Genomic DNA, 18,920 nt, shown 5'->3' with positions numbered 1-18,920 from the left:
GGGAAGGGAGGTGGTGCTCCACAAGGGAGCGAGGGCGGCGCGTCCGTGCGCAAGAGGCTGACGAGTGCTCCCACGCTCTTCGTCGCAGGCACACGTGATGCGCGCGCGCGTCTTTCCCGAGTGCCGCGCCGACGCGGCACGAGTTGGTGTTGTTCTCTCACCGCGCGCCGAGCCCTGCGCCCGTGTTCCGCCTGCGCAGAGCTGCACCTCCGCTCCACCACCATCCTCAACCACTCGCCGCCTATCGCAGAGAGCTGCACGTCCGAGGAACGGCTCCGCATCGCTCTCACCATGGCTCCTCCTGCCCGCCCCTCGTCGGCGGCACCGGCTCGCCGGCCAGCCATGTCCGCCTCGACTTCGCGCTCCACCATGGCCAGCTCCGACGGCGCCGGGCCGTCAGCCTCTCGCGTGCCCGCCAGTCGCAGCAATGGGCCGCCTCTGAGCGGTCGCGCGGGTGCCTCATCGTCTCAGTCGGAAGACGGTCATGCAGTCGGGCGGCCGCGCGCCGGATCGGTGGCTGTGGCATCGACTGCGACGGGGCGGCGGCGGGATGAGGACGAGACGAACATCCAAGTTGTGGTCCGCGTGCGGTGAGTAATCGCAGATTGCTGTCGTCCGCGGCGCAGCTCGAACGGCTCCGAGCTGGCTGCAGCAGAGCCACAGCTCACTCTGCCTGATGCTCAGCGGCCGCGCACCGGGCGAGAGCGCCACAAAGGACCCAATCGTGTCTACGTCTGGCGCCCGCTGCCAGGCGATCAGCATCGCGCTTGACGCGCCCGTCGTCTCCTCGTCGTCTGCAGCTGCGTCAGCGCTGGCAGAGCCGCAGGCGGTGCGGGAGAAGACGTACGACTTCGATCACGTCTTTGGGCCCGAGGCGGACCAGGGCATGGTGTACCAGCACGTGGTGGGCCCGATTCTGGACGAGGTGCTGAGCGGCTACAACTGCACCATCTTCGCGTACGGCCAGACGGGCACAGGCAAGACGTGAGTGGCAGAAGACTTGTGCGGCTTGTGCCACTCTGACGCACTCGCAGGCACACGATGGAGGGCGACCTCTCCTCCCAGCTCGGAGGCACGTACGCGTCCGAGGCGGGCATCATCCCGCGCACGCTCTACCGCCTCTTCCACACGCTGGAGCTGCAGCGCTTCGAGTACAGCGTGCATGCGACGTTCGTGGAGCTGTACAACGAGGAGCTGCGCGATCTGCTCTCCGCAGATCTGCCCACGCCGCTGGGCGGGTCAAAGGACTCCGGCCTGAAGCTCTTTGAGAGCGACGGCGAGAAGGGCCGTCGCGGCGTGTTCATCGAGGGCGTCAGTGACTCGCCGATCATTGACGCAGCAGACGGCCTCAAGCTGCTGCGGAGAGGCAGCCAGAAGCGCCAGATCGCTGCCACGCGGTGTAACGAGTCTTCGAGGTGGGTCGTGCGACTGCGGACTTGCTTGCCACGCTGACAACCACTACTCAGTCGCTCGCACTCGGTCTTCACGCTGACAGTGCACATCAAGGAGACGACGCCGAAGGGCGAAGACGTGATGCGCACCGGCAAGCTGAATCTTGTCGACCTTGCCGGTTCGGAGAACATCGGCCGCAGCGGCGCAGAGAACAAGCGCGCGCGCGAGGCGGGCATGATCAACCAGAGCCTGCTCACGCTCGGTCGCGTGATCAACGCGCTGGTGGAGAAGAGCAGCCACATCCCGTACCGGTGAGACAGGCTGCACCCCTGCCGACCGTGGACGCATGCTGATGCTCTCCTGACACAGCGAATCGAAGCTGACGCGGCTGCTGAAGGAGTCGCTCGGAGGCCGCACGAAAACGTGCATCATCGCGACTGTCGCGACAGAGAAGGCCAACATGGAAGAGACGCTCTCGACGCTCGACTACGCCCTGCGCGCCAAGTCGATCAAGAACCGCCCGGAGCTCAACCGGCGCATGACGCGCGCCGGCCTGATCAAGGACTACGTGCACGAGATCGGCACGCTGAAGCGGGATCTGATCGCCGCACGCGAGAAGGACGGCTTCTACGTCAGCGGCGACAGCTGGAAGGCGATGCAGGAGGAGCACGAGGGCACCAAGACCGAGGCCGACGAGCTGCGGCGCGGCAAGGAGGTCGTCGAGAGCAAGATGAACAGCCTGCGCGAGCAGTTCGAGCAGAACATGCAGCTGCTCACCAAGCGCGACGGCGAGGCCAAGGCGGCCAAGGCCGAGTTTGTCGAGCAGTCCGAGACGCTCAAGCAGATCAAGCTTCGCGTCGAGGAGCTGCTCGTGGCTGAGGAGGAGGAGCGGACGCTGCGAGAGGCATACCAGCGCAGCGAGCGCAAGCTGAGCAGCGTCTCCGATGCGCTCAACGTGCTCGTCGGCGAGAGCACAAAGGATCTCGGCGGGCTGTTCGGCAAGCTTGGTGAGTTGGCAGCCTAGACCTGGCCGTGTGCCAAGCGCTGACGCTCGCACAGAGCGCAAGGAGAAGGTCGAGGCTACGAACCGTGCCCTCGCCGCAGAGTGCCAGAAGTCTGTCTCGACGATGACGGGCGCACTCGAGGCACGCGTGCTGGAGTACCGCTCCTCGCACGAACGCTTCACGAGCGACCTCTCAGCACAGCTCGTCAAGTTCACGCAGCGCCAGAGCGCCGATGCCGAGGCCAAGGGGCAGCATCTGGAGGAGCGGGCGCGGGAGCTCGCCAAGCTCTCGGCTACTCTGCGCAGCAAACAGGAGCTGAGCGTCGAGCAGAGCGTCAAGGCTGCCGACGAGCTCGACCGCATCCGACAGGCAGTCATCAGCGCGTCAGAGGAGCGCCGCGCCGCCACCACGGATAGCTGCTCTCGTCTGGCGTCGCAGCTGCTCGAGAGCAGCCGCAGCTCCGCCGAGCGGATGAAGAGCGGGCTTGCAGCGATCATCGAGATCACCAGCGACATCGCTCAGGCCGCTCAGAGCCACGTCACAGACTCGGCCGCTCGCATACAAGCAGTGCAGGACCTCGCACAGGCCCGCACGGCCCAGGAGCTGGTGGCTCTGCGCGAGCAGAACGAGCTGCTTGCCCAGCTGCTCGACGATGAGCGCACAAAGGCACGCACGATGCGCGACGAGCTGGCTGCCAACATCAGCCGTCTGCTGGTCGGCTTCACCGACGACCGCGACCGCAGCCTCACCGAGGCAGTCGGAAGTGTCCAGGCACGGCTCACGTCCGAGGAAAAGTCGGCCCAGACTTTTGCCGCCAGCCACAGCGCGCTCGTCACAGAGGTCGCCGAGTCTTCTTCTGCCTTCGCTGCCGACATCGCGCAGCGCGAGAAGATCGCTCGCAAGCACCGGCGGAAGTGCGATGCGACAATCGACCAGTCGTGCGAGCGGACAGCACAGAGCATCGAGACGTTCGGCAGCGAAATTGGCGAGATCGCCGAGCAGGATGTGTCGCAGACGCAGCAGATGGGCAAGAGTTTCGCAGAGCGGCTCGCGAGACGTGAGTGGAGCCTCGGCTCAGTCCAACCTGCAGTGCTGACCGTCAAACACAGTGCGCAACGACACCGCTGGCACGCAGCAGGCGCAAGAGTCCGACCTGACGGAGCTGACATCGAGCGTTAGCGCCTCATACGCGACGGTGCGGACAGCCTACGCCAAATCGCAGAAGGCCGTCGACTCGTACTCTGCAAAGGCCAGCTCTTCGGTGAGTGGCGCCTCGCCGCTGGCTTTGCATCACCCGCTGACAGGAGCCTGCAGCTTGCCGAGCACAAGTCATCCGGCTTGGCCTTCGCAGCCACAGCAGCGCAGCAGCTCGCCGACCTCCGCGAAGAGTCGCGCGGCTACCTGTCGTCGCGCTTCGCCGTGGACGAGCCAACGGGCGACACACCGCGCAAGCGCGAGTGGGCTGCGCCGGCGCCGTGGCGCCTCGTGCCCTCCGACCGTCTCAGAGCAATCCAGCAGCAGCGCATGCGCGTCGAGGCCGCCGAGCTGCAAGGCGGCACTTCAGTGTCGATTGCCTGCTCCGAGAGCGAGGCGGGCGACGCGGACGAGGAGCTCGGCGAGCAGCTGGCCGACTCTAGCCGACTGCTCTCTGACGACAACACGCTCATGCCTGGCGACCGCACCGCACGCCGCTCGGAGAGCCACTCGAGCCTGACGAGCTCTGCTGCAGAGGCCGAGCCCGAGGTGGTGGCCAACGCACCGCTGCGCCAGCTCTCGAACGGCAACACGGCCGCGGCGCTGCCGAAGCGCAAGGCGGCCGACGCCGACGCTGCTGGCCCCGAGAAGCCGCTGCGTGCCAGCGCCGTGCCGAGCATGATCGGCCGTCCGAAGCGCGTGCGCCCCTGAGAGCTCGAGCCATCCTTTCACCTTCCGCTGCTCCTGTCTCTCTCGCATCTGGACTCCTTCTGCATGTGCACTGCAGTGCTCTCGCCTCATACCCCTGCTACAGTAATTCGACGTTATTGCGCGATTGCGATGCGTCGGCTTAGAGTGAACAGAAAGAGGCGCACGGAGACGGGATTGGAAGTGCGAACAGAGGCGAGGAAGGAGTAGGGCGGGTATGCTGTGCGCGCTTAGGCGAGAGTGAAGGCGGCCGAGGCGACGACGGCCAGGAGACCGGCGACGCCGATGCTGGCCAGCTGCTGGGCGCCGTCCATCCTGCCGCCGGAGCCGCTGCCGGAGCCCGAGCCGGTCGTGCCAGTCGAGCCCGGCGGCGCGGCCGTCTGTGCGTTGTCGGCAGCGTCGTCAGCTGCCTCGTTGGCGGCCGTCTGGTTTGTGGCGGTGTTGAGGAGGACCTGTGGGGAGCGGATGAGCGATGGCCTGTGGCGGGACGCGACGGACTGAGCTCACCTGGTCGATGACGTGGACGACACCGTTATTCGTGAGCACGTCCGAGCGCACGATGCGGGCACGGACTGTGCAGCAGGGCGTGTCAGTACTGGCGGAAGGAGCTCGAAGGCTGGCTGCACTCACTGTCGCCCGAGCGCACGTAGATCTCGTCGTCGTCCTCCTCGAAGGTGAGCTGCTGGCCAGAGGCCGTGGTGGCGTTGCGGACGCGGGCGCCGCCGTCGTCGTTGTCATCGTCGCCCTCGAGCTGGAAGGAGTAGACGACCGTGCCGTTGATGACGTGGTTGGAGAGCACGGCAACGACCTGCTCGGGCGTCGCGCCGCCAATCGCCTGCTGGGCGGACTGGAAGGCGCCGTTGTTGGGGACGAACACGGTCAGGCCGCGCGCGTTGTCGAGCGCGTTGACCAGGTTGGCCTGCTGCAGGGCCGAGACGAGCGACGACGAGTCGGAGATGTTGCCGAGCGTGCTGTTGAGGGACACGGTCAGCTCGGGCGCTGAGCACCGCACACGTGTGAGCACTTACGTCGACAGGTTCCGCGGGATGGTGAGCACGCCCGAGATGGGCTGCACGAGGATCGAGCCGAGCGCAGGTCCGTCGCTGCAAGGTGAAGGAATGCGTTAGCGGTGCACAAAGACACGGACGCAGGGCACTCACTTGTCCGAGACAAACGAGACGTTGCTGTTGGTGCCGATGACAAAGGAGCGCTCGTTGTCGTCGTCGCCCTCGCGGTCGAGGATGACGACCTGGCTGCGGTTGCCGGGCAGGCGCACGCCGTCGGTGAGGAGCGTCGAGGCGGCGATGCGCTCGTTGTCGTCGTCGTCGATGCGGTCATTGGTCCAGGTGCCGTTGAGGACGTGGTAGGTGATGAGGCGCACGAGGTCGTTGGCCGACGGCAGCTGGCCGGCGGCCTGCAGCGCCTGGTTCGTCGGCGCGAGCACCGTCTTGTTGCCGCTCGACTGCAGCGCCTCGACGAGCGACGGGTTCTGCTGCACGACGTCGGCGAGGGCAGTGAGGTTGTTCTGGCGCAGGGCGCTGAGCACCTGCTCGCCGAACGACTGGGCCGCAACGGCGCTGACGGCGGCGAGCGAGGCAGCGAGGAGGCTGAGGAACTTGGTCATGTTCGTCGAGGGATGAGGGTGTAGGTGAACGACGATCGCACGGCGCAGCCAGGCTCCCTCTTATGTATGCGCCGCAGCCGCTGGCGCTGGACACAGCAGTCGACGAGCGAAGAGGTAAGCCGCTCCGCTTCTCCACATGTGCCTTGCTGTGCTGCGCTGCCTGCGCTGCCGGCCGTCACCAGACTCTCGTTCGCAGCCGGGCCTCTGCGTCTGTCACGCACGCCGGCAGGCTTGGCGGGCGAGCAGCGAGGTGCTCTGCGCGCGGCTGCACGGGTGCGAGGCGGTGTACCGCAGTGCGCGGGGCACCGCAGCGCATCGCTCTGCGGCTGCAGCTGATGCAACAGCAGCAGGCTGCGAGTCGAGTGTGGGGACGAGAGGCAGGCCGCGAGCACGCCGCGCGCGCAAGAGAGCTGCCGGCTGGCGTCAGCGCCAAGGCGTGGCTGCGCTCGCTCGCGGCCAAGGGGCGCCGCGCGTGCTGCCGCAGCTCTCGCGCCGCGCACCGCGTCCGCCGCCCGCGGCGTGCTCAAGGCCAAGGGCTGCGCGAGCCACGCCGAGCCCTGGTGCTGTGCTTGGCCTCGCACCCGCTCCCTCTCTCGCTCGCAAGCATCGCATACCATGCTGCAGTTGTCTCAGCGTGCAGCATGCAGGACGCTGCAGCTGCACCTTCAGCTTCTGCTTGTGCGTGGCTGTGCGAGTGTGCGCTGCAAGAGCGAAGGCGTGCGAGGCTAGACGTGCAACTCGCAGCGCAGGGAGCACATCCGTGCGCCAGGGCTGGCATCTCAGGAACGGCGACCTCATGGGCCGCCAGCGCTGCGGCTGCGTCTTTGTCAGCACGGCTGCTCGGTCAAGCGAGCCGGAGGGCTTCCGCGCGGAGGAGCACGTCAAGTCTTGCTGCTGCGGGCCCGGAGGTGTCTCGTGCGGAGGAGTGCACCGCAGCACGCAGGACAGCACCTGCAGCCGGCTGGCTGCCGCCCGTCGTGCCGTGACAGCACCGCGGACGTTCCTAGGCGGTCAAAGCTCGCGGGCCCGGCGAGATGTCCATGCGCCGATGCTGCGGCCGGCGCGCCTTCAGCGGATGAATAGGGCCAGGCCAAGGGCCCCACGCAAGTGGCTGGCCCTGGATGCTAGTGCTGATGCTGCGGCTGGAGTGCCGAGCACGCAGGCTCGAGGGGAGCGTGGACGAGGAGCAGCAGCCGCAGGAGAGCAGGTGCGGAGGCAGTCTAGTGCCCATGCAACATGTGCAGCGCCATCGGCATCGGGACGAGTGCTGATCCGCTGCATTCGAGTGTGCGCCCTTGACGAGCAAGCGCATCTCTTGGCACGCACCTCCACACGTCGGCGGGCAGCGCTCCTCTCTCCCGCGGCTGCTCTTGCGCGCGCCGCGTCCTCCGGCTGCGGCTTCCGACGCCGGGTGCGGCCGCACGCTGCCTCTGCAGCTGCAGCCGCCGCCGGGTGCGGCCGCACGCTGCCTCTGCAGCTGCAGCCGCCGCCAATGCGCGCCGGCTGCGCCGCTTGGCATCTCGCTTTTCGCTTTGAAGCATCTGCATCTGATTGTGCCTCCCGTCGCAGTGAGCATGCCTGCACCATGATGCAGTCCCACACGCGAGCCGTCGGACGGCCACTCGCTCGCTCTCGTGCGCGTCACCCCTCCAGCGCTTGCTTTCGCCTTCTCAGAGCAAGCGACGCGAGGCACGGCTGCGTCCGCTCGGCTCGTCCTCGTCGGAAAGGAGAATGCGGCGCTTTTTCTGCATGAATCGTCGGTGGTAAGCGAGCTGCTTCGGCCGCAGAAGCTCCCGATCGGCGCACCTGAGAGCCGGGCGCTGTCACGCCGCTCAGCGATGGCCGCACAGGCCGGCGCTGGCCGTGGCCAAGTTGGCCTGCAGACGGAGAGGTGTCAGATGCGTCAGATGTTCGTCTTGCAAGCATCATCGCACCTCGCTGGCTAAGCGCTGCTGGAGCAGACGGCTGGACGCTCGTGTCCGGCTCTGGCTCGCGAGTGACGCTGATGTCTGGCTCGTCCGAGTGCGCATCGTCGCCTCGAGTGAGGTCAAGTGCGGCCGGCTCCGGCTCGGCCGTCTTTGACGGAGCGACATGCGACGACGTCGTCGAGACGCTTCCCGCCTCAGCGGCGCGCTTCACCTGCTCGATGTGCGTGCTCAGCTGCGCCGGCAGCGCCGAGAGCAGCGCCGCGATGCCGCGCAGGCCCGGCACCGACTCGAGCGAGACCGTCTCGCTGCTGGCGGCGTAGTGTCGCTGCGCATCGGCATGTGCTGCTGCAGTGGTGCTCTCCAGTCGCGAGACTGCCTCCGTGAGCGCGTCTTGAGAGCTTTGCAGACTGGTGCAGCGCTGTGAGAGAGATCAGTGGCAGCTCGATCGGGAGGCATCAGAGGCTCTCACCGTTTCGAACAGCGACTCGACGGCAGCTAGGCGAGCCTGGAGCTTCGCGGCCGTGCTTGTGGCATGTGCCTCGCACGACGAAGCGATCTCCTGCACGCGTGCAACGGCGACGCTGACGGCGCGTTGAGACTCGGTCGCGCTCTCGCCCTGCTCTCGCATCTGCTCCAATAGCTCCTGGTTTTCTCGGCGCACTGGAGGCGCACAGTGTCAGTGTAGTTTCAAGACGTCTTGCACCGGGTGGGCGCGATACCGAGGCGGTGGAGCGCATACTGGTCGTCCTTGATGCGCCGTGCCGCCTCGAGGCTGTCGCGGCTCGAGATCTCGAGCTGGTCCTGCAGGCCTCGGATCGCGCCCTGCACGCCCGACTCGAGCGAGGCGAGCAGTGTCCGCACCTCGCCCAGCAGCAGGTTCCGCACTTCTCCGAGGCGCACATGCGGCGAAGGCGCCGAGCTGCCATGCTGCGGTGCAGATGCCGTCACGAGGGCATGCAGAAGGGGAGGAGCTGGTGAGCGGGACTGCGAGAGGGAGTCTGCGAGCGAGGTGGACGCTGGCGGGCGAGGTGGTGCGCGCGGGGAGGGAGCGCTGAAGCCGCCGGGGTGTGGACTCGGCTGGGCGCTGGTGGGAAAGGAGTGGGAGAGCAGCGACTGGCTGCCGAAGAGCTCGAGCGGCTCGAGCAGGCCCTGGCTGGCGCTGCCAGACGGCATCGCGCCGCCTGTGCAGGCGAAGGCGCGCAGCGACTCGTCGTCCACGTCGAACGACGACATGCGAGGCAGAGACGTGTGGTGGGCGAGGCGGATACGAAGAGTGGAAATTACGATGCAAAAGGTTCAGCGAGTCATGCTAAGGGTGGTGGTGGTGAGGATCGAGCGAGCGGCGCTCGAGGCTGTCTGGCAAGGGGTGGCCGAGGCGCATACATCCGCGGGTTGCTGGCGTGGGAGCAATTGCACGTGACCGCACCGCGCGCCAACTTTTAGGCTGGCGGAGCCTCGAGCGGACGAGGCTGCTTCCTTCCGCACCACACCCATTTCCCTCTTCCCGCAGCACGCTGTCATGTCCGACGTCTTCAGGCTACTCGCAGGCGGCGGCGGTGGCGCGCGCTTCGACAAGCGCCGCTTCGCAGACGACGTCAGCATCTTCACCGGCGCGCCCGCCACGGACGCGGCCGCGGCGTCGTCGAGCAGCAGCAAGGCCGGCAGCTCGTCGGGCACGAAGCTGAGCCTGCCTGCCGATCTCGACTTCTTCGGCGGGGCTTCTGCGCAGCCAGCAACTGCTGCTGGAAAGGCCGGCGACGCGAAGGGCAAGGGCAAGGCGAAGCCTGAGGCAGACAGTGGCACTGCCAGTGAGCACACGACGGGCGGCTGCAGCTGCAGGGCCACGCTGACTTGCATCTCCAGCGGAGCCCCTGACACGCGCGACGGTCGGTGCCTTCCTCAAGGAGCACCGCCTCAAGCTGACGGGCACGGACGCGCCCCTGCCGCTCGCATCCTGGGCTGAGCTCTCCTCTCGCTGGAACGCGCCGGAGTGGCTGGCGCAAGCACCAGCAAAGGCGGGCTTTGCTGCGCCTACGCCTGTGCAATGCGCAGCGAGCGCAGTGCTGCTTGATGTGAGTCTGGTGCCCGGCACGGCGGCTAGCTTGAGCGGCAGCGTGAGAGGGCGCTAGTTGATGGAGGTGGTAGGGCCGTGCCGCAGGAGCTCCTGCTGGCGACCGCGAAAGAGTGACCTGCGCGGCTCAGTGCTGATCACTGCTTTGCAGGACCGAGACTTGCTCGCTGGCGCACCGACTGGCTCCGGCAAGACGATGGCGTACCTCATTCCGCTGCTGCACCACCTGCGCGGCCCGAAGCCGGGACCTGTGCGTGCGCTCATTGTGGCGCCGACGCGCGAGCTGGCCACGCAGATCCACGATCAGCTGCGCAAGATCTCCGGCCCGCGCGGAGTGCGCGCCTGCGTGCTGACGAAGGCGAATGAGGGCAATCTGAAGCAGGGCGAGGGGAAGAAGGGCATTTTTGGTGAGCGGCTCTTGAAGGGATGAGTGGCAAGGCTGTGCTCACCTGCTACCGCGCCAGACGTCCTCATCACGACGCCAATGCGTCTGGTGAACGCGCTTGAGGCCAAGGAGGTCGATCTCTCAGGGTGAGTTGCGCAGCTCGGGTGGCGCGCAGCAACGATGCACTGACCAGTTTCTTCAGTGTGCGGCATCTCGTCCTCGACGAGGCTGACCGCCTCCTTGAGGAGGGCTTTCTTGAGCAGACCGACGCAGTCCTTGCCGCCTGCTCGCATCCCGAGCTGCGCAAGGCGCTCTTCTCAGCCACGCTGCCAGCTGGCGTCGAGGAGATGGCTCGCACGTTCATGGTCGATGCCGTGCGCGTCATTGTCGGCACAAAGGATGCAGCCAACGAGAGCATCAACCAGACGCTCACCTACGTCGGCTCGGAGGAGGGCAAGCTGCATGCTCTGCGCGCGCTGGTTCACGAGGGCAAGCTCAAGCCGCCAGCGCTGCTGTTCGTGCAGTCGATTGCACGCGCCCGCGAGCTCTTCCAGGAGCTTGTCTACGACGGCCTCCATGTCGATGTGATCCACGGCGAGCGGCCGCGTGCTCAGCGCGATGCCGTCGTGGACGCGTTCAAGCGCGGCGACGTGTGGGTGCTCATCTGCACGGAGCTACTGGCCCGCGGTATCGACTTCAAGGGCGTCCGGCTAGGTGAGCTGCGCCGAAGGCATGTCAGGCGTTCTCGCAGCTGATCGCCGGCCGCTCCAGTCATCAACTACGACTTTCCGCAGAGCACGCAGGCCTATATCCACCGCATCGGACGTAGTGGCCGTGCGGGACGGCAGGGCGAGGCGATCACCTTCTACACCAAGGACGGTGAGGCACCCGCGTCGCACTGGCAAGTGACCTGCACACGCTGACACGCCCTCTCTAGACGCACCGCATCTGCGCAGCATCGCCAACATCATGAAGAACTCGGGCGCCGAGGTGCCAGAGTGGATGCTCAGCCTGAAGAAGTGCGTCGCAGCTCTGGCCATGCGCGTCCAGATACATGCTGACGACGTTCATCGTCTCCGCAGGTCCAGCCAGAACGCACGCAACAAGCTGAAGCGACAGGCGCCCGAGCGCATCGACGTGCGCGTCGCTGCCGGCTCGACGCTCGGCCGCAAGACGGCCAACAAGCGCGCCGACATGGTGCGCGCCTCGAAGCGCCGGACTGCCGCTGCTGCTAGCAGCGAGGCGCCCGCCCAGCCGGGCGAGCAAGAGGCACCGGCAGCGCCGCCGACCAAGACGAAGAAGCGCAAGCTCGCTGCTGGCGCCGCCGCCGAGGAGTCGTAGGCGCGGCGGAGGCGCTCTCGTTCAATGACTTTTCATTCTCCAGACGAGGCTTGCAGATGTGGGATGTGCGGCGGCATGCGGCAGGCCATGCCTGCGGCGAAAGAGAGAGAGGGTGGGAGAACACGAGACGGAGAGAACGGTTGGGGACTGAGGGGTGAGAGAGGAGGGTGGGCGTGGCTGGACGAGAGCGATGCGAGAATGCGGCGGTGCGCAGTGACGAGGCCGGCGCGTGCAATGGCGATGCAACGCCTCGGTCGAGATGCTGCTGGGAATGCGACGCATGGGCGAGGCATGCTTGCCGGCTCTGGCGCACGGCGGCAGGGACGCGAGCTCCGCGCAGGCTGCGCGCGGTGGAGCTGCGGCGCAAGGCTGCATCGTGCGCGAAGATGCGAAGACGAGAGGCGTGTATGCTCAGTAGGATCCTCGTGCCGGCGGCGATTGATGCGTCGTGGCAGCAGACGAGCTGCAGGTGCGAGCGTCAGAGGCGAGGGCTACGGCCGTGGCTGGGCGCACTCACGACTTTCTGCGGCTCCGTGCCATCTCCTTCTTGAGCGCCGCGCCGTCGAGGGGCTTGAGCAGCTCGAATGCGCAGAGCTGGGGGTGGCCGGCGTCAGCGCCGAATCGTCGCAAGCTGGCCCTGCGGCGCCTCACCAAGTCTTCCGACACGCTCATGACTGCGCCGAAGTTGTCGAACTCTGCGGCACGGCGCGCGTCAGCTGCCGCGCACGACCCCCGGGCCGCGTGCCGCACTCACCGCCGCAGTAATTCGGCGCACTGAAGATCGTCACGAGCGTGCGTTCGTTCCAGAACTCGTAGCCGTCCTCGACGACCATGTGCGCGCGGCAGATGAGGTCGAAGTCGTACTGCGCGAGGAACTGCTGGATGACGGCCTTGCCGAAGCAGTAGCTCACGCCGCGCTCGTTGTCCTCCCAGTCCAGCGCCGTGTCTGACGGATCGCTCCAGAGCAAGTCGTTGAGCAGGCCGTAGTCGGGCACGTCCGTCGGACGCTCGATGCGCCGGATGTCGTCCATGTTCGAGAGCGACGGCGACAGCCCGCCGTGCACGCAGAAGATCTTGGACGCCACGACGGCGGCGATGGGCAGCGTGTTGAAAACGTCGATGAACGTCTTCCAGATCTTGATGTTGACGCGCCGCTTGCACTCGTCGTAGAAGCCATACACTGCCGCAGGCGCAGTCAGCCTCGCCGCACGCGCAGGGGCGCCGGCAGCACAGCACCCCTCGCACTCACCTCGCGTCACGTTGGCACACTCGTGATTCCCTCGCAGCAGGAAGAAGTTCTCGGGGTACTTGATCTTGTAGCAGAGCAGCAGCAGGATCGTCTCGAGACTCTGCTTGCCGCGGTCGACGTAGTCGCCGAGGAAGAGGTAGTTTGCCTGCGGCGGAAAGCCGCACATCTCGAACAGCCGCAGCAGGTCCTGGTACTGGCCGTGCGTGTCGCCGACAATCTTGACGGGCGGCGAGAGCTCGATGAGCGTCGGCTGCGAGAGAAACACCTCGCGCGCAGCCGTGCAGACGGCCGTAATCTCGGCGTTCTTGAGTGCCGGCTTGGGCAGTTTTGACGTCGAGTAGCCCGCCTCGAGCAGCCGCGTGATCATGTCGTCGATGTCAAACGTGCGCACCCCTTCGCCAGCTGCGCCTGCGCCTGCGCCTGCACCAGCACTGCCGGCCATGGAGCCCCGTGCGCCTGCCGAGGCCGGCGCCACTACCGAGCCCGAGGCGCCAAGCGGATTCGCCAGGATCGTCTGCGTCGTGGGAATGCCGGCGGGCGCATTGGCAGCCGCGCCAGCGGCCTGAGCAGCTGCGGAGCCGCCGGGCGCTGGAGACTCGCCGCTGTCGCTGCGGCCCGGCGTCGGCGTGTTGGGCATGCCGTTGCCGTTGAGGCCATCAGCCTGCGAGCCCGACGGCGACGGCAGCGGGCTCTCGTGCCGGCTGAGGCCGCCGTGCTTCTCGATGCGCTGCGGGTGCGCGGGATCATCGGCCGCCGTCGCTGCGCTGCCGCTGCGGCCACGGCCCTTGCCGTTGCCGTTCTCCGACGCCGCCGCCGTCGAGGCGACCGAGTCGCGCGCCTTGCTCGAGCGCCCAAAGCTGTCCTGCGACGCGGCGACGCTGCCGCTGTCGTCGTTGCCGTAGTCGCTCGACTCGCCCGACTTCTTGCCCTTCTTCGACGAGCCGCCCATCATCTTGCCGAAGGACTTGAACATGCTGGCGGCGGGCGCGTGGCGCGAGGCAGCTGTGCAGAGTGCAGGCAGCTGGAGGAGAGTGAGTACGCGCCGGCGGCCGGGTGCAGCGCCGCGGTGCGAGCGTCCCGGACTCACGGACGAGCGCGGAGGCGGGCGGAGCGGGCGCAGAGGAGCGCTCTAGCTGGCAGCGCGGAGGCGGCAAGCTGAGGAGCGGCAAGTGCGGCGTGCGCAGGACGAGCGGGCTGCTGCGATGGCGTGGCCGCGGGTGCGACGTGGGCGGAGAAGCGGCGCTGCTGCAGAGCGACAGGGGCAAGGAGCACGCCGAGCTGGCGCAGACGCAGCTCTGGAGCGGGCGGAGAAGGAGAGGTGTAGCGCAGGCGCGAGGTGCAGAGAAGGAGCGACGACGGACGACGAGCACGACTGGGCGCAGAGAGCGAGGGTGGGCGGAGGGCGGGGCGAGGAGGCAGGTGCGCGTCGAGAAGCAGCCGGCGAGGCGAGGCGAGGCCACCGTGCGACGCACGCCGCCAGCGCGAGACGCGACGAGCACCGAGGAGGCGGCCGCGCGCCACGGCGGCACTGGAAGAGAGGCGCAGCGGCAGCACGCGGCACAGCAGAGCGGCACCGCAGCGCCGCGCGCCGGCCTCTCGCCTCCTGCCCGCCGCTCGGCGCGCGCGAAGGCGGGGCAAGCCTTGGCCTCTCGCCGCGCTCCCGCCGCCGCCGCCGTGCGCTGCGCGCTGGCTGCGCTGCGGCCCGCTGCGGCCCGTGTGCATCTCGCAGCTGCAGCGGCGCAGGCGGTGCAGGCTGCACTCCATGCTTCCCGCCTCGCCGCCGGCTTCCGCTGAGCTCCACTCCGGCGTCAAGGGTGAGACGAGGTGCGCTGAAGCGACCTCACCGTGGAGAGCATGCGACGGCTGGGCTCGGCAAGCCATGCAGCGTCAGCTGAGCCCTGCTACTGCTGGCGGCGGCGGCTGCCTCGACATCCGAGGCCCGCCGCGCCCCGTTGCACTGCCTGCTTAGCGTCCCGCCGTCAGCTCGGGCCGGTGTCACGCGCGAGGACCCCGAGATCGAGCTCTTGCGTGCGTGCAAGAGGACAGCGCACAGACGACACCTGAGCAAAGCACGCAGCCCTCTGAGCACCCGCTTGCACCCGTGCACGCGCTCAAAATGCACAGAGCGCCGTGCGCCGCAGCGAGAGGGCTTCGTGGAGCACAGGAGGGCGCCGCACCGTGGGCCAGGAGGCGCTGCATGCTGAGGTGGCAGTGCTGCGCCGCAGACGCAGCTCGCATCGGGTGCCTGCATGCTGCTGAGCGCCGAGTCGGGGGAGAACGGAAGCCGAGAAGCTATCGCGGCCGCCGTGAGGGCGAAAAGAGCTCGAGATGGACGAGTGCGCCAAGGCCGCCACGGCGCGCATTCTCTCGCACCAGTGGGCGCCCTGCTGCGCCGCGCCCTCCCGTGCTTTTCTGGGCGCCGATAGGCGGAGAGGCGGGGAGTGCGTGGTGGGCGTTGCTCGCGGCTTGAGTGCGTGAGCTCTTCGAAGGTAGATAGCAGCGAGCTCACGCTCGGACGTGGGAACGACGGTCGCGCGGCGCGTGGAGAAGGACGCGCGCCGGCCTGCATGCGCTGTGCACCGCTTCGCGGAACGTCCTTGCACGCCTCCGAGGCTGACATCGCATGCTTCGCTTCGCTTGTGAGGTGAATTTGAGCCGGTTCTGTGGAGCAGATTCGTCACTTCGCGACGGAGGCAGATGCGGCAGATCTGGCACAACCTCTCGCCGGCCGTAAGATGGCGGCGGGAGGCCCCTGAGAGGCAATCTGGGCGACGTGACCCGTCCCTGGCTGCGCATGGGCCGCCTTGCGCCCGCTGCCGTGCCGAGCACTCAAGTCAGGAGCACGCCTCGCACCTCTCCTTCCCACCCTCATCCTCGACCTCCATCATGCCCGCCGACCGCACCAGCGGCAGCAGCACGCCGCGCTCCAGCCGCGCCGCAAGGCTCACCGCCGCCGGCTGCTCCTCCGCCAGCGTCGCCGCAGCCGCTCGCGCTGTCGGCTCCTCCTCCTCCGCCTCTAGCTCCTCATCAGCGCGCGCCTCTCCTCTCGCACCTCTGCCCGCCAACATCGGCCTCGAGCCGCGCGTCTCGGTGGACCGCAACGTACGCAAGCCCTCGCCGGCACAGTCACCTGCGCCAAGCGAGGCGTCGACTGCTGCGTCGGCGTCGCGCAAGCTGAGCGAACGGCTCGAGCTCCTCAAGAAGCGCGGCAACGAAGCATTCGAGCGCAAGAGCTACGCTGAGGCGTATCTGTACTACACTGCCTGGTCAGTCGTCTAGAGCTGGCGGCGTGGCATGCGCTGACGAGCCGAGCAGCATTCACGAAGCGCCCGTGCCCGACGGCTCCTTCCATCTGAATCGCGCCCTGCTCGCCTCCCGCTGCCACCTGTGAGTGCCATTCTCCTCTTCTTCTGCACCACGCTGACGTCTTGCTCAGGTGGGAGCAAGCGCTCTACGACGCGCGTCGGGCATTCGAGGCGCTCGTGGAGGCGGCAAAGTGCAGCGGCCTCAGCAAGGCAGAGATGGCGCATGCGGGAAGCTCATACTTCAAGCAGTGGCAGCATCGGTGCGCCAAGGCTCAACTGCGTGAAGCAGAGGCGCTATATGCTCTCGGTCGCGATCCTCGTCCGCGTGAGTAGTGCGGCGCTGCTCGCAACATCGTCTGACTCGCTCAACAGCGCTGCAGGCATGCATCAAGCTGCACCCCAGCGAGCAGGCACAGACGCTGCTTGCGCAAGTCGATGCTCTTTGCGCCGGCTCATCCGACAAGCCCAAGTTCGGTCTGCAAGTCGACGATTACCTCGCGCTGCCGTGGCAGCTCGTGGCGTGCTACGGCGCACGTGGCCTCTTTCCCAGCGAGGAGGAGTACGAGGCGCGTCTGGAGGCTGTGAAGCGAGAGTTCCGCGAGGGCAGCTCCGAGTGAGAGATGGGCGACACACTGTATACCACGAGGCGATCGACATTGAGAAGTAGCATTCACCCGTGCTTGCCCGTGTGCGAGAGACTGCAGACTCGCTCAGCACTTCCAGCCGCTAGCGATCGGAACGACGCTGAGGCTCTCGAGCTTGAGCTGCGAGCTACTCGTCGTCACGTCGACGAATGACGGCACCTCGTCGTTGTCTGGCAGAGCACACATCAGCAGCTGCCTTGTCATTGTGTGTGCGCAGCCCTCGACTCACCCCAGAAGGTCAGAACGGCAGCGACGCTCGTGCCATTGTTGTAGTAGGCTTCGCTCACGATGCGGTCGATGACGACGCGCACCTCGATGAGGCTGTCGGAAGACGAGTCGTTGGCGACGCGCGGCACGGGCATGAGGCTGGCCGACATGCGGTCGGTGAAGAAGTGGTTCGTGTCCGCCCACTCTGTGCCAGCCTTGCGCCGGTCCACGAAGACGGTGGCACCGTCGCCAGCCCAGTCGGCACCGATGTCGAGGAATCCCTCGCCCTGCGTGCGGATACGCAGGTTGGCGCGCGGCTCGACGGTGGCGTTTGCGGGCAGCGAGAAGAGGGCGCGAACATCGAAGGCGCCCGTGCCGTTGAGGGCTACCGTCGTGTTGCCGGAGACGTTGGACGGCGCCAGATCGGTGCCGGCCAGCGAGCCGAAGCTCAGCGGCTCCTGCGCCAGCACGTAGGCCCACGTCTGCGGATTCTGCTGCACCCACTCGAGGCGCAGACGGCGCGGCAAGCTCTGCTCGCTGCGCCAGCCGCTCGTGGCGTTTGCGGTGGGCACAGCCTGCGCATACTGCCAGTTGCCGAGCCACGCCTGGTAGATGGCGCCCTCGTCGCCGGAGTTGTAGAAGCTCTGCGCGGCGTACTCGTCCTTGCCGAACGAGGTGAAGCGCACCGCCGTGTCGTTGGTGCGGAAGGTGAAGTCCTCGAAGCCATCGCTGCCGCTGTTCAGGTCGCCGATGAAGTACTGCGTCACGGAGCCTCCCAGAGGCGCGCCGGGGTTGATGCTGACGACGAGGACCTTGGCGCGCTGACCGTCGTGAGGACCTCCTTGCACAGGGACCTCAATCAGGTCCGGACACTCGTACTGGTAGCCTCGCAGGCCGCTGCTGAATCGACTGCGCTCCTCCCACGTCTTGAGGTCGGGAGACTGGTGTGGCGTGCGGAGTCAGCCAGAGCGATCGGACCCGGGGACAAAGCGCTCACAGTGTAGAAGCCGATCTCCCAGGACTGCGTGTGCGCAACAGCCATGACCCAGAGCTGCGCCTGTGCGTCCCAGAAGACCTTCGGGTCGCGGAACTGCGTGCTGTTGATCGAGATGACCGGGTTGCCTTCGTACTTGGTAAAGGTGTAACCTCCGTCGCGCGAGTATGCAATGTCCTGCGTCTGCTCCGTCGGCGTGTTCAGCGTGTAGATGGCGACGATGCGCGTCTCGGCGGCGACCGTGCCGTCGAAGAAGCCGCTTGTGTTGTTGACATCGATGACGGCAGACCCGCTGTGGAGCTGGAGTGAGCAACCTGGTCTCCTTCGCAGGACTGGCACCCGACACACCTGAAGATGCCCTGGCCCTCGCGCTCCGGCGCCAGCGCGATCTCCTGGTTTGTCCATTCGTAGCCGTCAGGCGACGTTGCATGGCCCCTACGAGAGATTCAGCCTCGGAAAAGCAGGCAGACGCGAAAGAAAATCTCACCAGTGCTCTTGGCAGAGAGGGAACGAGACGGCGTCAGCATCAGGGCTTGGCAGACCAGTGTACGCAGCTGCTCACGATTACCCGCCACCGTCGAGTTGGGGTTGTACTGGTAGTAGAGGTGGTGCGTGCCGTTGGCAATGAACATGCCGTTCGGGTCGTTCATGAAGCCGGACGACGGCGAGAAGTGGATCTGAGGGCGCGCGGCCTCGCGGTACATGCCGTCGAAGGGCTGCGAGCCATTGGAGCTGCGGCATGCCGACTCGGGCGTCTGTGCTGCCGCCAGGCCGGCGAGCAGCAGAGCGCCAAGACCGGAGAATGTCGAGGCGAGCATCTTGTGAGTGGTGAGTGGTGAAGAAGAGAGAGCGGGCCGAAGGACTGGGCGGCGAG

The 18,920-nt window shown here is 67.1% G+C and overlaps 8 protein-coding genes across 8 annotated transcripts; 3 read left to right on the top strand and 5 right to left on the bottom strand.

Annotated features, from left to right (window-relative positions):
• The first annotated feature begins 211 nt into the window (after positions 1-211).
• On the top strand, positions 212-4,430 carry FA09DRAFT_314628 (kinesin-domain-containing protein). The gene is made up of 8 exons (XM_025740775.1): positions 212-590; positions 685-984; positions 1,035-1,415; positions 1,467-1,703; positions 1,762-2,399; positions 2,452-3,453; positions 3,506-3,657; positions 3,711-4,430. The coding sequence occupies exons 1-8, from the start codon at positions 292-294 to the stop codon at positions 4,299-4,301; spliced, it is 3,600 nt and encodes a 1,199-aa protein (XP_025601155.1). The 5' UTR covers positions 212-291; the 3' UTR covers positions 4,302-4,430.
• FA09DRAFT_342269 (FAS1 domain-containing protein) lies at positions 4,411-6,348 on the bottom strand. The gene is made up of 5 exons (XM_025744536.1): positions 5,459-6,348; positions 5,327-5,401; positions 4,929-5,269; positions 4,806-4,870; positions 4,411-4,750 (listed from the first exon to the last, which is right to left on the bottom strand). The coding sequence occupies exons 1-5, from the start codon at positions 5,920-5,922 to the stop codon at positions 4,529-4,531; spliced, it is 1,167 nt and encodes a 388-aa protein (XP_025601154.1). The 5' UTR covers positions 5,923-6,348; the 3' UTR covers positions 4,411-4,528.
• A 1,244-nt stretch (positions 6,349-7,592) lies between these two features.
• On the bottom strand, positions 7,593-9,083 carry FA09DRAFT_336272 (hypothetical protein; the record flags this gene model as incomplete). The annotated part of the gene is made up of 5 exons (XM_025743868.1): positions 7,593-7,667; positions 7,729-7,799; positions 7,857-8,268; positions 8,320-8,510; positions 8,570-9,083. The coding sequence occupies 5 exons, from the start codon at positions 9,081-9,083 to the stop codon at positions 7,593-7,595; spliced, it is 1,263 nt and encodes a 420-aa protein (XP_025601153.1).
• Positions 9,084-9,337: 254 nt separating this feature from the next.
• FA09DRAFT_327589 (P-loop containing nucleoside triphosphate hydrolase protein) lies at positions 9,338-11,784 on the top strand. The gene is made up of 8 exons (XM_025741454.1): positions 9,338-9,658; positions 9,714-9,922; positions 10,073-10,328; positions 10,386-10,452; positions 10,509-11,020; positions 11,078-11,185; positions 11,244-11,325; positions 11,389-11,784. Exons 1-8 carry the CDS (start codon positions 9,370-9,372, stop codon positions 11,645-11,647), a joined length of 1,782 nt encoding a protein of 593 aa, XP_025601152.1. The 5' UTR covers positions 9,338-9,369; the 3' UTR covers positions 11,648-11,784.
• A 68-nt stretch (positions 11,785-11,852) lies between these two features.
• Positions 11,853-14,335, bottom strand: FA09DRAFT_117260 (phospho protein phosphatase PPZ). The gene is made up of 6 exons (XM_025739017.1): positions 13,984-14,335; positions 12,897-13,917; positions 12,402-12,827; positions 12,299-12,342; positions 12,165-12,241; positions 11,853-12,110 (listed from the first exon to the last, which is right to left on the bottom strand). Exons 2-6 carry the CDS (start codon positions 13,867-13,869, stop codon positions 12,059-12,061), a joined length of 1,572 nt encoding a protein of 523 aa, XP_025601151.1. The 5' UTR covers positions 13,870-13,917; positions 13,984-14,335; the 3' UTR covers positions 11,853-12,058.
• A 331-nt stretch (positions 14,336-14,666) lies between these two features.
• On the bottom strand, positions 14,667-15,623 carry FA09DRAFT_117160 (hypothetical protein). The gene has a single exon (XM_025739016.1). The coding sequence runs from the start codon at positions 15,514-15,516 to the stop codon at positions 14,737-14,739; it is 780 nt and encodes a 259-aa protein (XP_025601150.1). The 5' UTR covers positions 15,517-15,623; the 3' UTR covers positions 14,667-14,736.
• A 151-nt stretch (positions 15,624-15,774) lies between these two features.
• FA09DRAFT_358225 (hypothetical protein) lies at positions 15,775-16,862 on the top strand. Its single transcript, XM_025744930.1, has 4 exons — positions 15,775-16,162; positions 16,212-16,283; positions 16,333-16,526; positions 16,574-16,862. Exons 1-4 carry the CDS (start codon positions 15,783-15,785, stop codon positions 16,816-16,818), a joined length of 891 nt encoding a protein of 296 aa, XP_025601149.1. The 5' UTR covers positions 15,775-15,782; the 3' UTR covers positions 16,819-16,862.
• On the bottom strand, positions 16,705-18,903 carry FA09DRAFT_304067 (hypothetical protein). Its single transcript, XM_025740458.1, has 6 exons — positions 18,609-18,903; positions 18,534-18,540; positions 18,395-18,481; positions 18,050-18,338; positions 17,075-17,993; positions 16,705-17,015 (listed from the first exon to the last, which is right to left on the bottom strand). The coding sequence occupies exons 1-6, from the start codon at positions 18,862-18,864 to the stop codon at positions 16,912-16,914; spliced, it is 1,662 nt and encodes a 553-aa protein (XP_025601148.1). The 5' UTR covers positions 18,865-18,903; the 3' UTR covers positions 16,705-16,911.
• Positions 18,904-18,920: the final 17 nt, after the last annotated feature.

The sequence above is a fragment of the Tilletiopsis washingtonensis genome, assembly GCF_003144115.1.
Source record: "Tilletiopsis washingtonensis strain MCA 4186 unplaced genomic scaffold FA09scaffold_2, whole genome shotgun sequence".
Classification (NCBI taxonomy): Eukaryota; Fungi; Basidiomycota; class Exobasidiomycetes; order Entylomatales; genus Tilletiopsis; species Tilletiopsis washingtonensis.
Note: the sequence above shows the minus strand (reverse complement) of the source record. Positions and strands in the feature narration are given on the sequence as shown.

Coding starts and splice junctions, on each gene's coding strand:
- FA09DRAFT_358225 (XM_025744930.1), top strand. CDS start 15,783: ATGCCCGCCGACCGCACCAGCGGCAGCAGCACGCCGCGCTCCAGCCGC. Junction 16,163..16,211: donor TATCTGTACTACACTGCCTG/GTCAGTCGTCTA, acceptor CGAGCCGAGCAG/CATTCACGAAGCGCCCGTGC. Junction 16,527..16,573: donor CGGTCGCGATCCTCGTCCGC/GTGAGTAGTGCG, acceptor CTCGCTCAACAG/CGCTGCAGGCATGCATCAAG.
- FA09DRAFT_304067 (XM_025740458.1), bottom strand. CDS start 18,864: ATGCTCGCCTCGACATTCTCCGGTCTTGGCGCTCTGCTGCTCGCCGGC. Junction 17,994..18,049: donor GGGAGATCGGCTTCTACACT/GTGAGCGCTTTG, acceptor ACGCCACACCAG/TCTCCCGACCTCAAGACGTG. Junction 17,016..17,074: donor TGCCGTTCTGACCTTCTGGG/GTGAGTCGAGGG, acceptor GTGCTCTGCCAG/ACAACGACGAGGTGCCGTCA.
- FA09DRAFT_117260 (XM_025739017.1), bottom strand. CDS start 13,869: ATGTTCAAGTCCTTCGGCAAGATGATGGGCGGCTCGTCGAAGAAGGGC. Junction 12,828..12,896: donor GTGTGCCAACGTGACGCGAG/GTGAGTGCGAGG, acceptor CGCCTGCGGCAG/TGTATGGCTTCTACGACGAG. Junction 12,343..12,401: donor TGCGCCGAATTACTGCGGCG/GTGAGTGCGGCA, acceptor GCCGTGCCGCAG/AGTTCGACAACTTCGGCGCA.
- FA09DRAFT_314628 (XM_025740775.1), top strand. CDS start 292: ATGGCTCCTCCTGCCCGCCCCTCGTCGGCGGCACCGGCTCGCCGGCCA. Junction 1,704..1,761: donor AGCAGCCACATCCCGTACCG/GTGAGACAGGCT, acceptor CTCCTGACACAG/CGAATCGAAGCTGACGCGGC. Junction 3,658..3,710: donor CTGCAAAGGCCAGCTCTTCG/GTGAGTGGCGCC, acceptor AGGAGCCTGCAG/CTTGCCGAGCACAAGTCATC.
- FA09DRAFT_117160 (XM_025739016.1), bottom strand. CDS start 15,516: ATGTCAGCCTCGGAGGCGTGCAAGGACGTTCCGCGAAGCGGTGCACAG.
- FA09DRAFT_342269 (XM_025744536.1), bottom strand. CDS start 5,922: ATGACCAAGTTCCTCAGCCTCCTCGCTGCCTCGCTCGCCGCCGTCAGC. Junction 5,270..5,326: donor ATCCCGCGGAACCTGTCGAC/GTAAGTGCTCAC, acceptor GTCCCTCAACAG/CACGCTCGGCAACATCTCCG. Junction 4,751..4,805: donor TCGTCCACGTCATCGACCAG/GTGAGCTCAGTC, acceptor CGCTCCCCACAG/GTCCTCCTCAACACCGCCAC.
- FA09DRAFT_327589 (XM_025741454.1), top strand. CDS start 9,370: ATGTCCGACGTCTTCAGGCTACTCGCAGGCGGCGGCGGTGGCGCGCGC. Junction 9,923..10,072: donor CGAGCGCAGTGCTGCTTGAT/GTGAGTCTGGTG, acceptor ACTGCTTTGCAG/GACCGAGACTTGCTCGCTGG. Junction 10,453..10,508: donor AAGGAGGTCGATCTCTCAGG/GTGAGTTGCGCA, acceptor CAGTTTCTTCAG/TGTGCGGCATCTCGTCCTCG.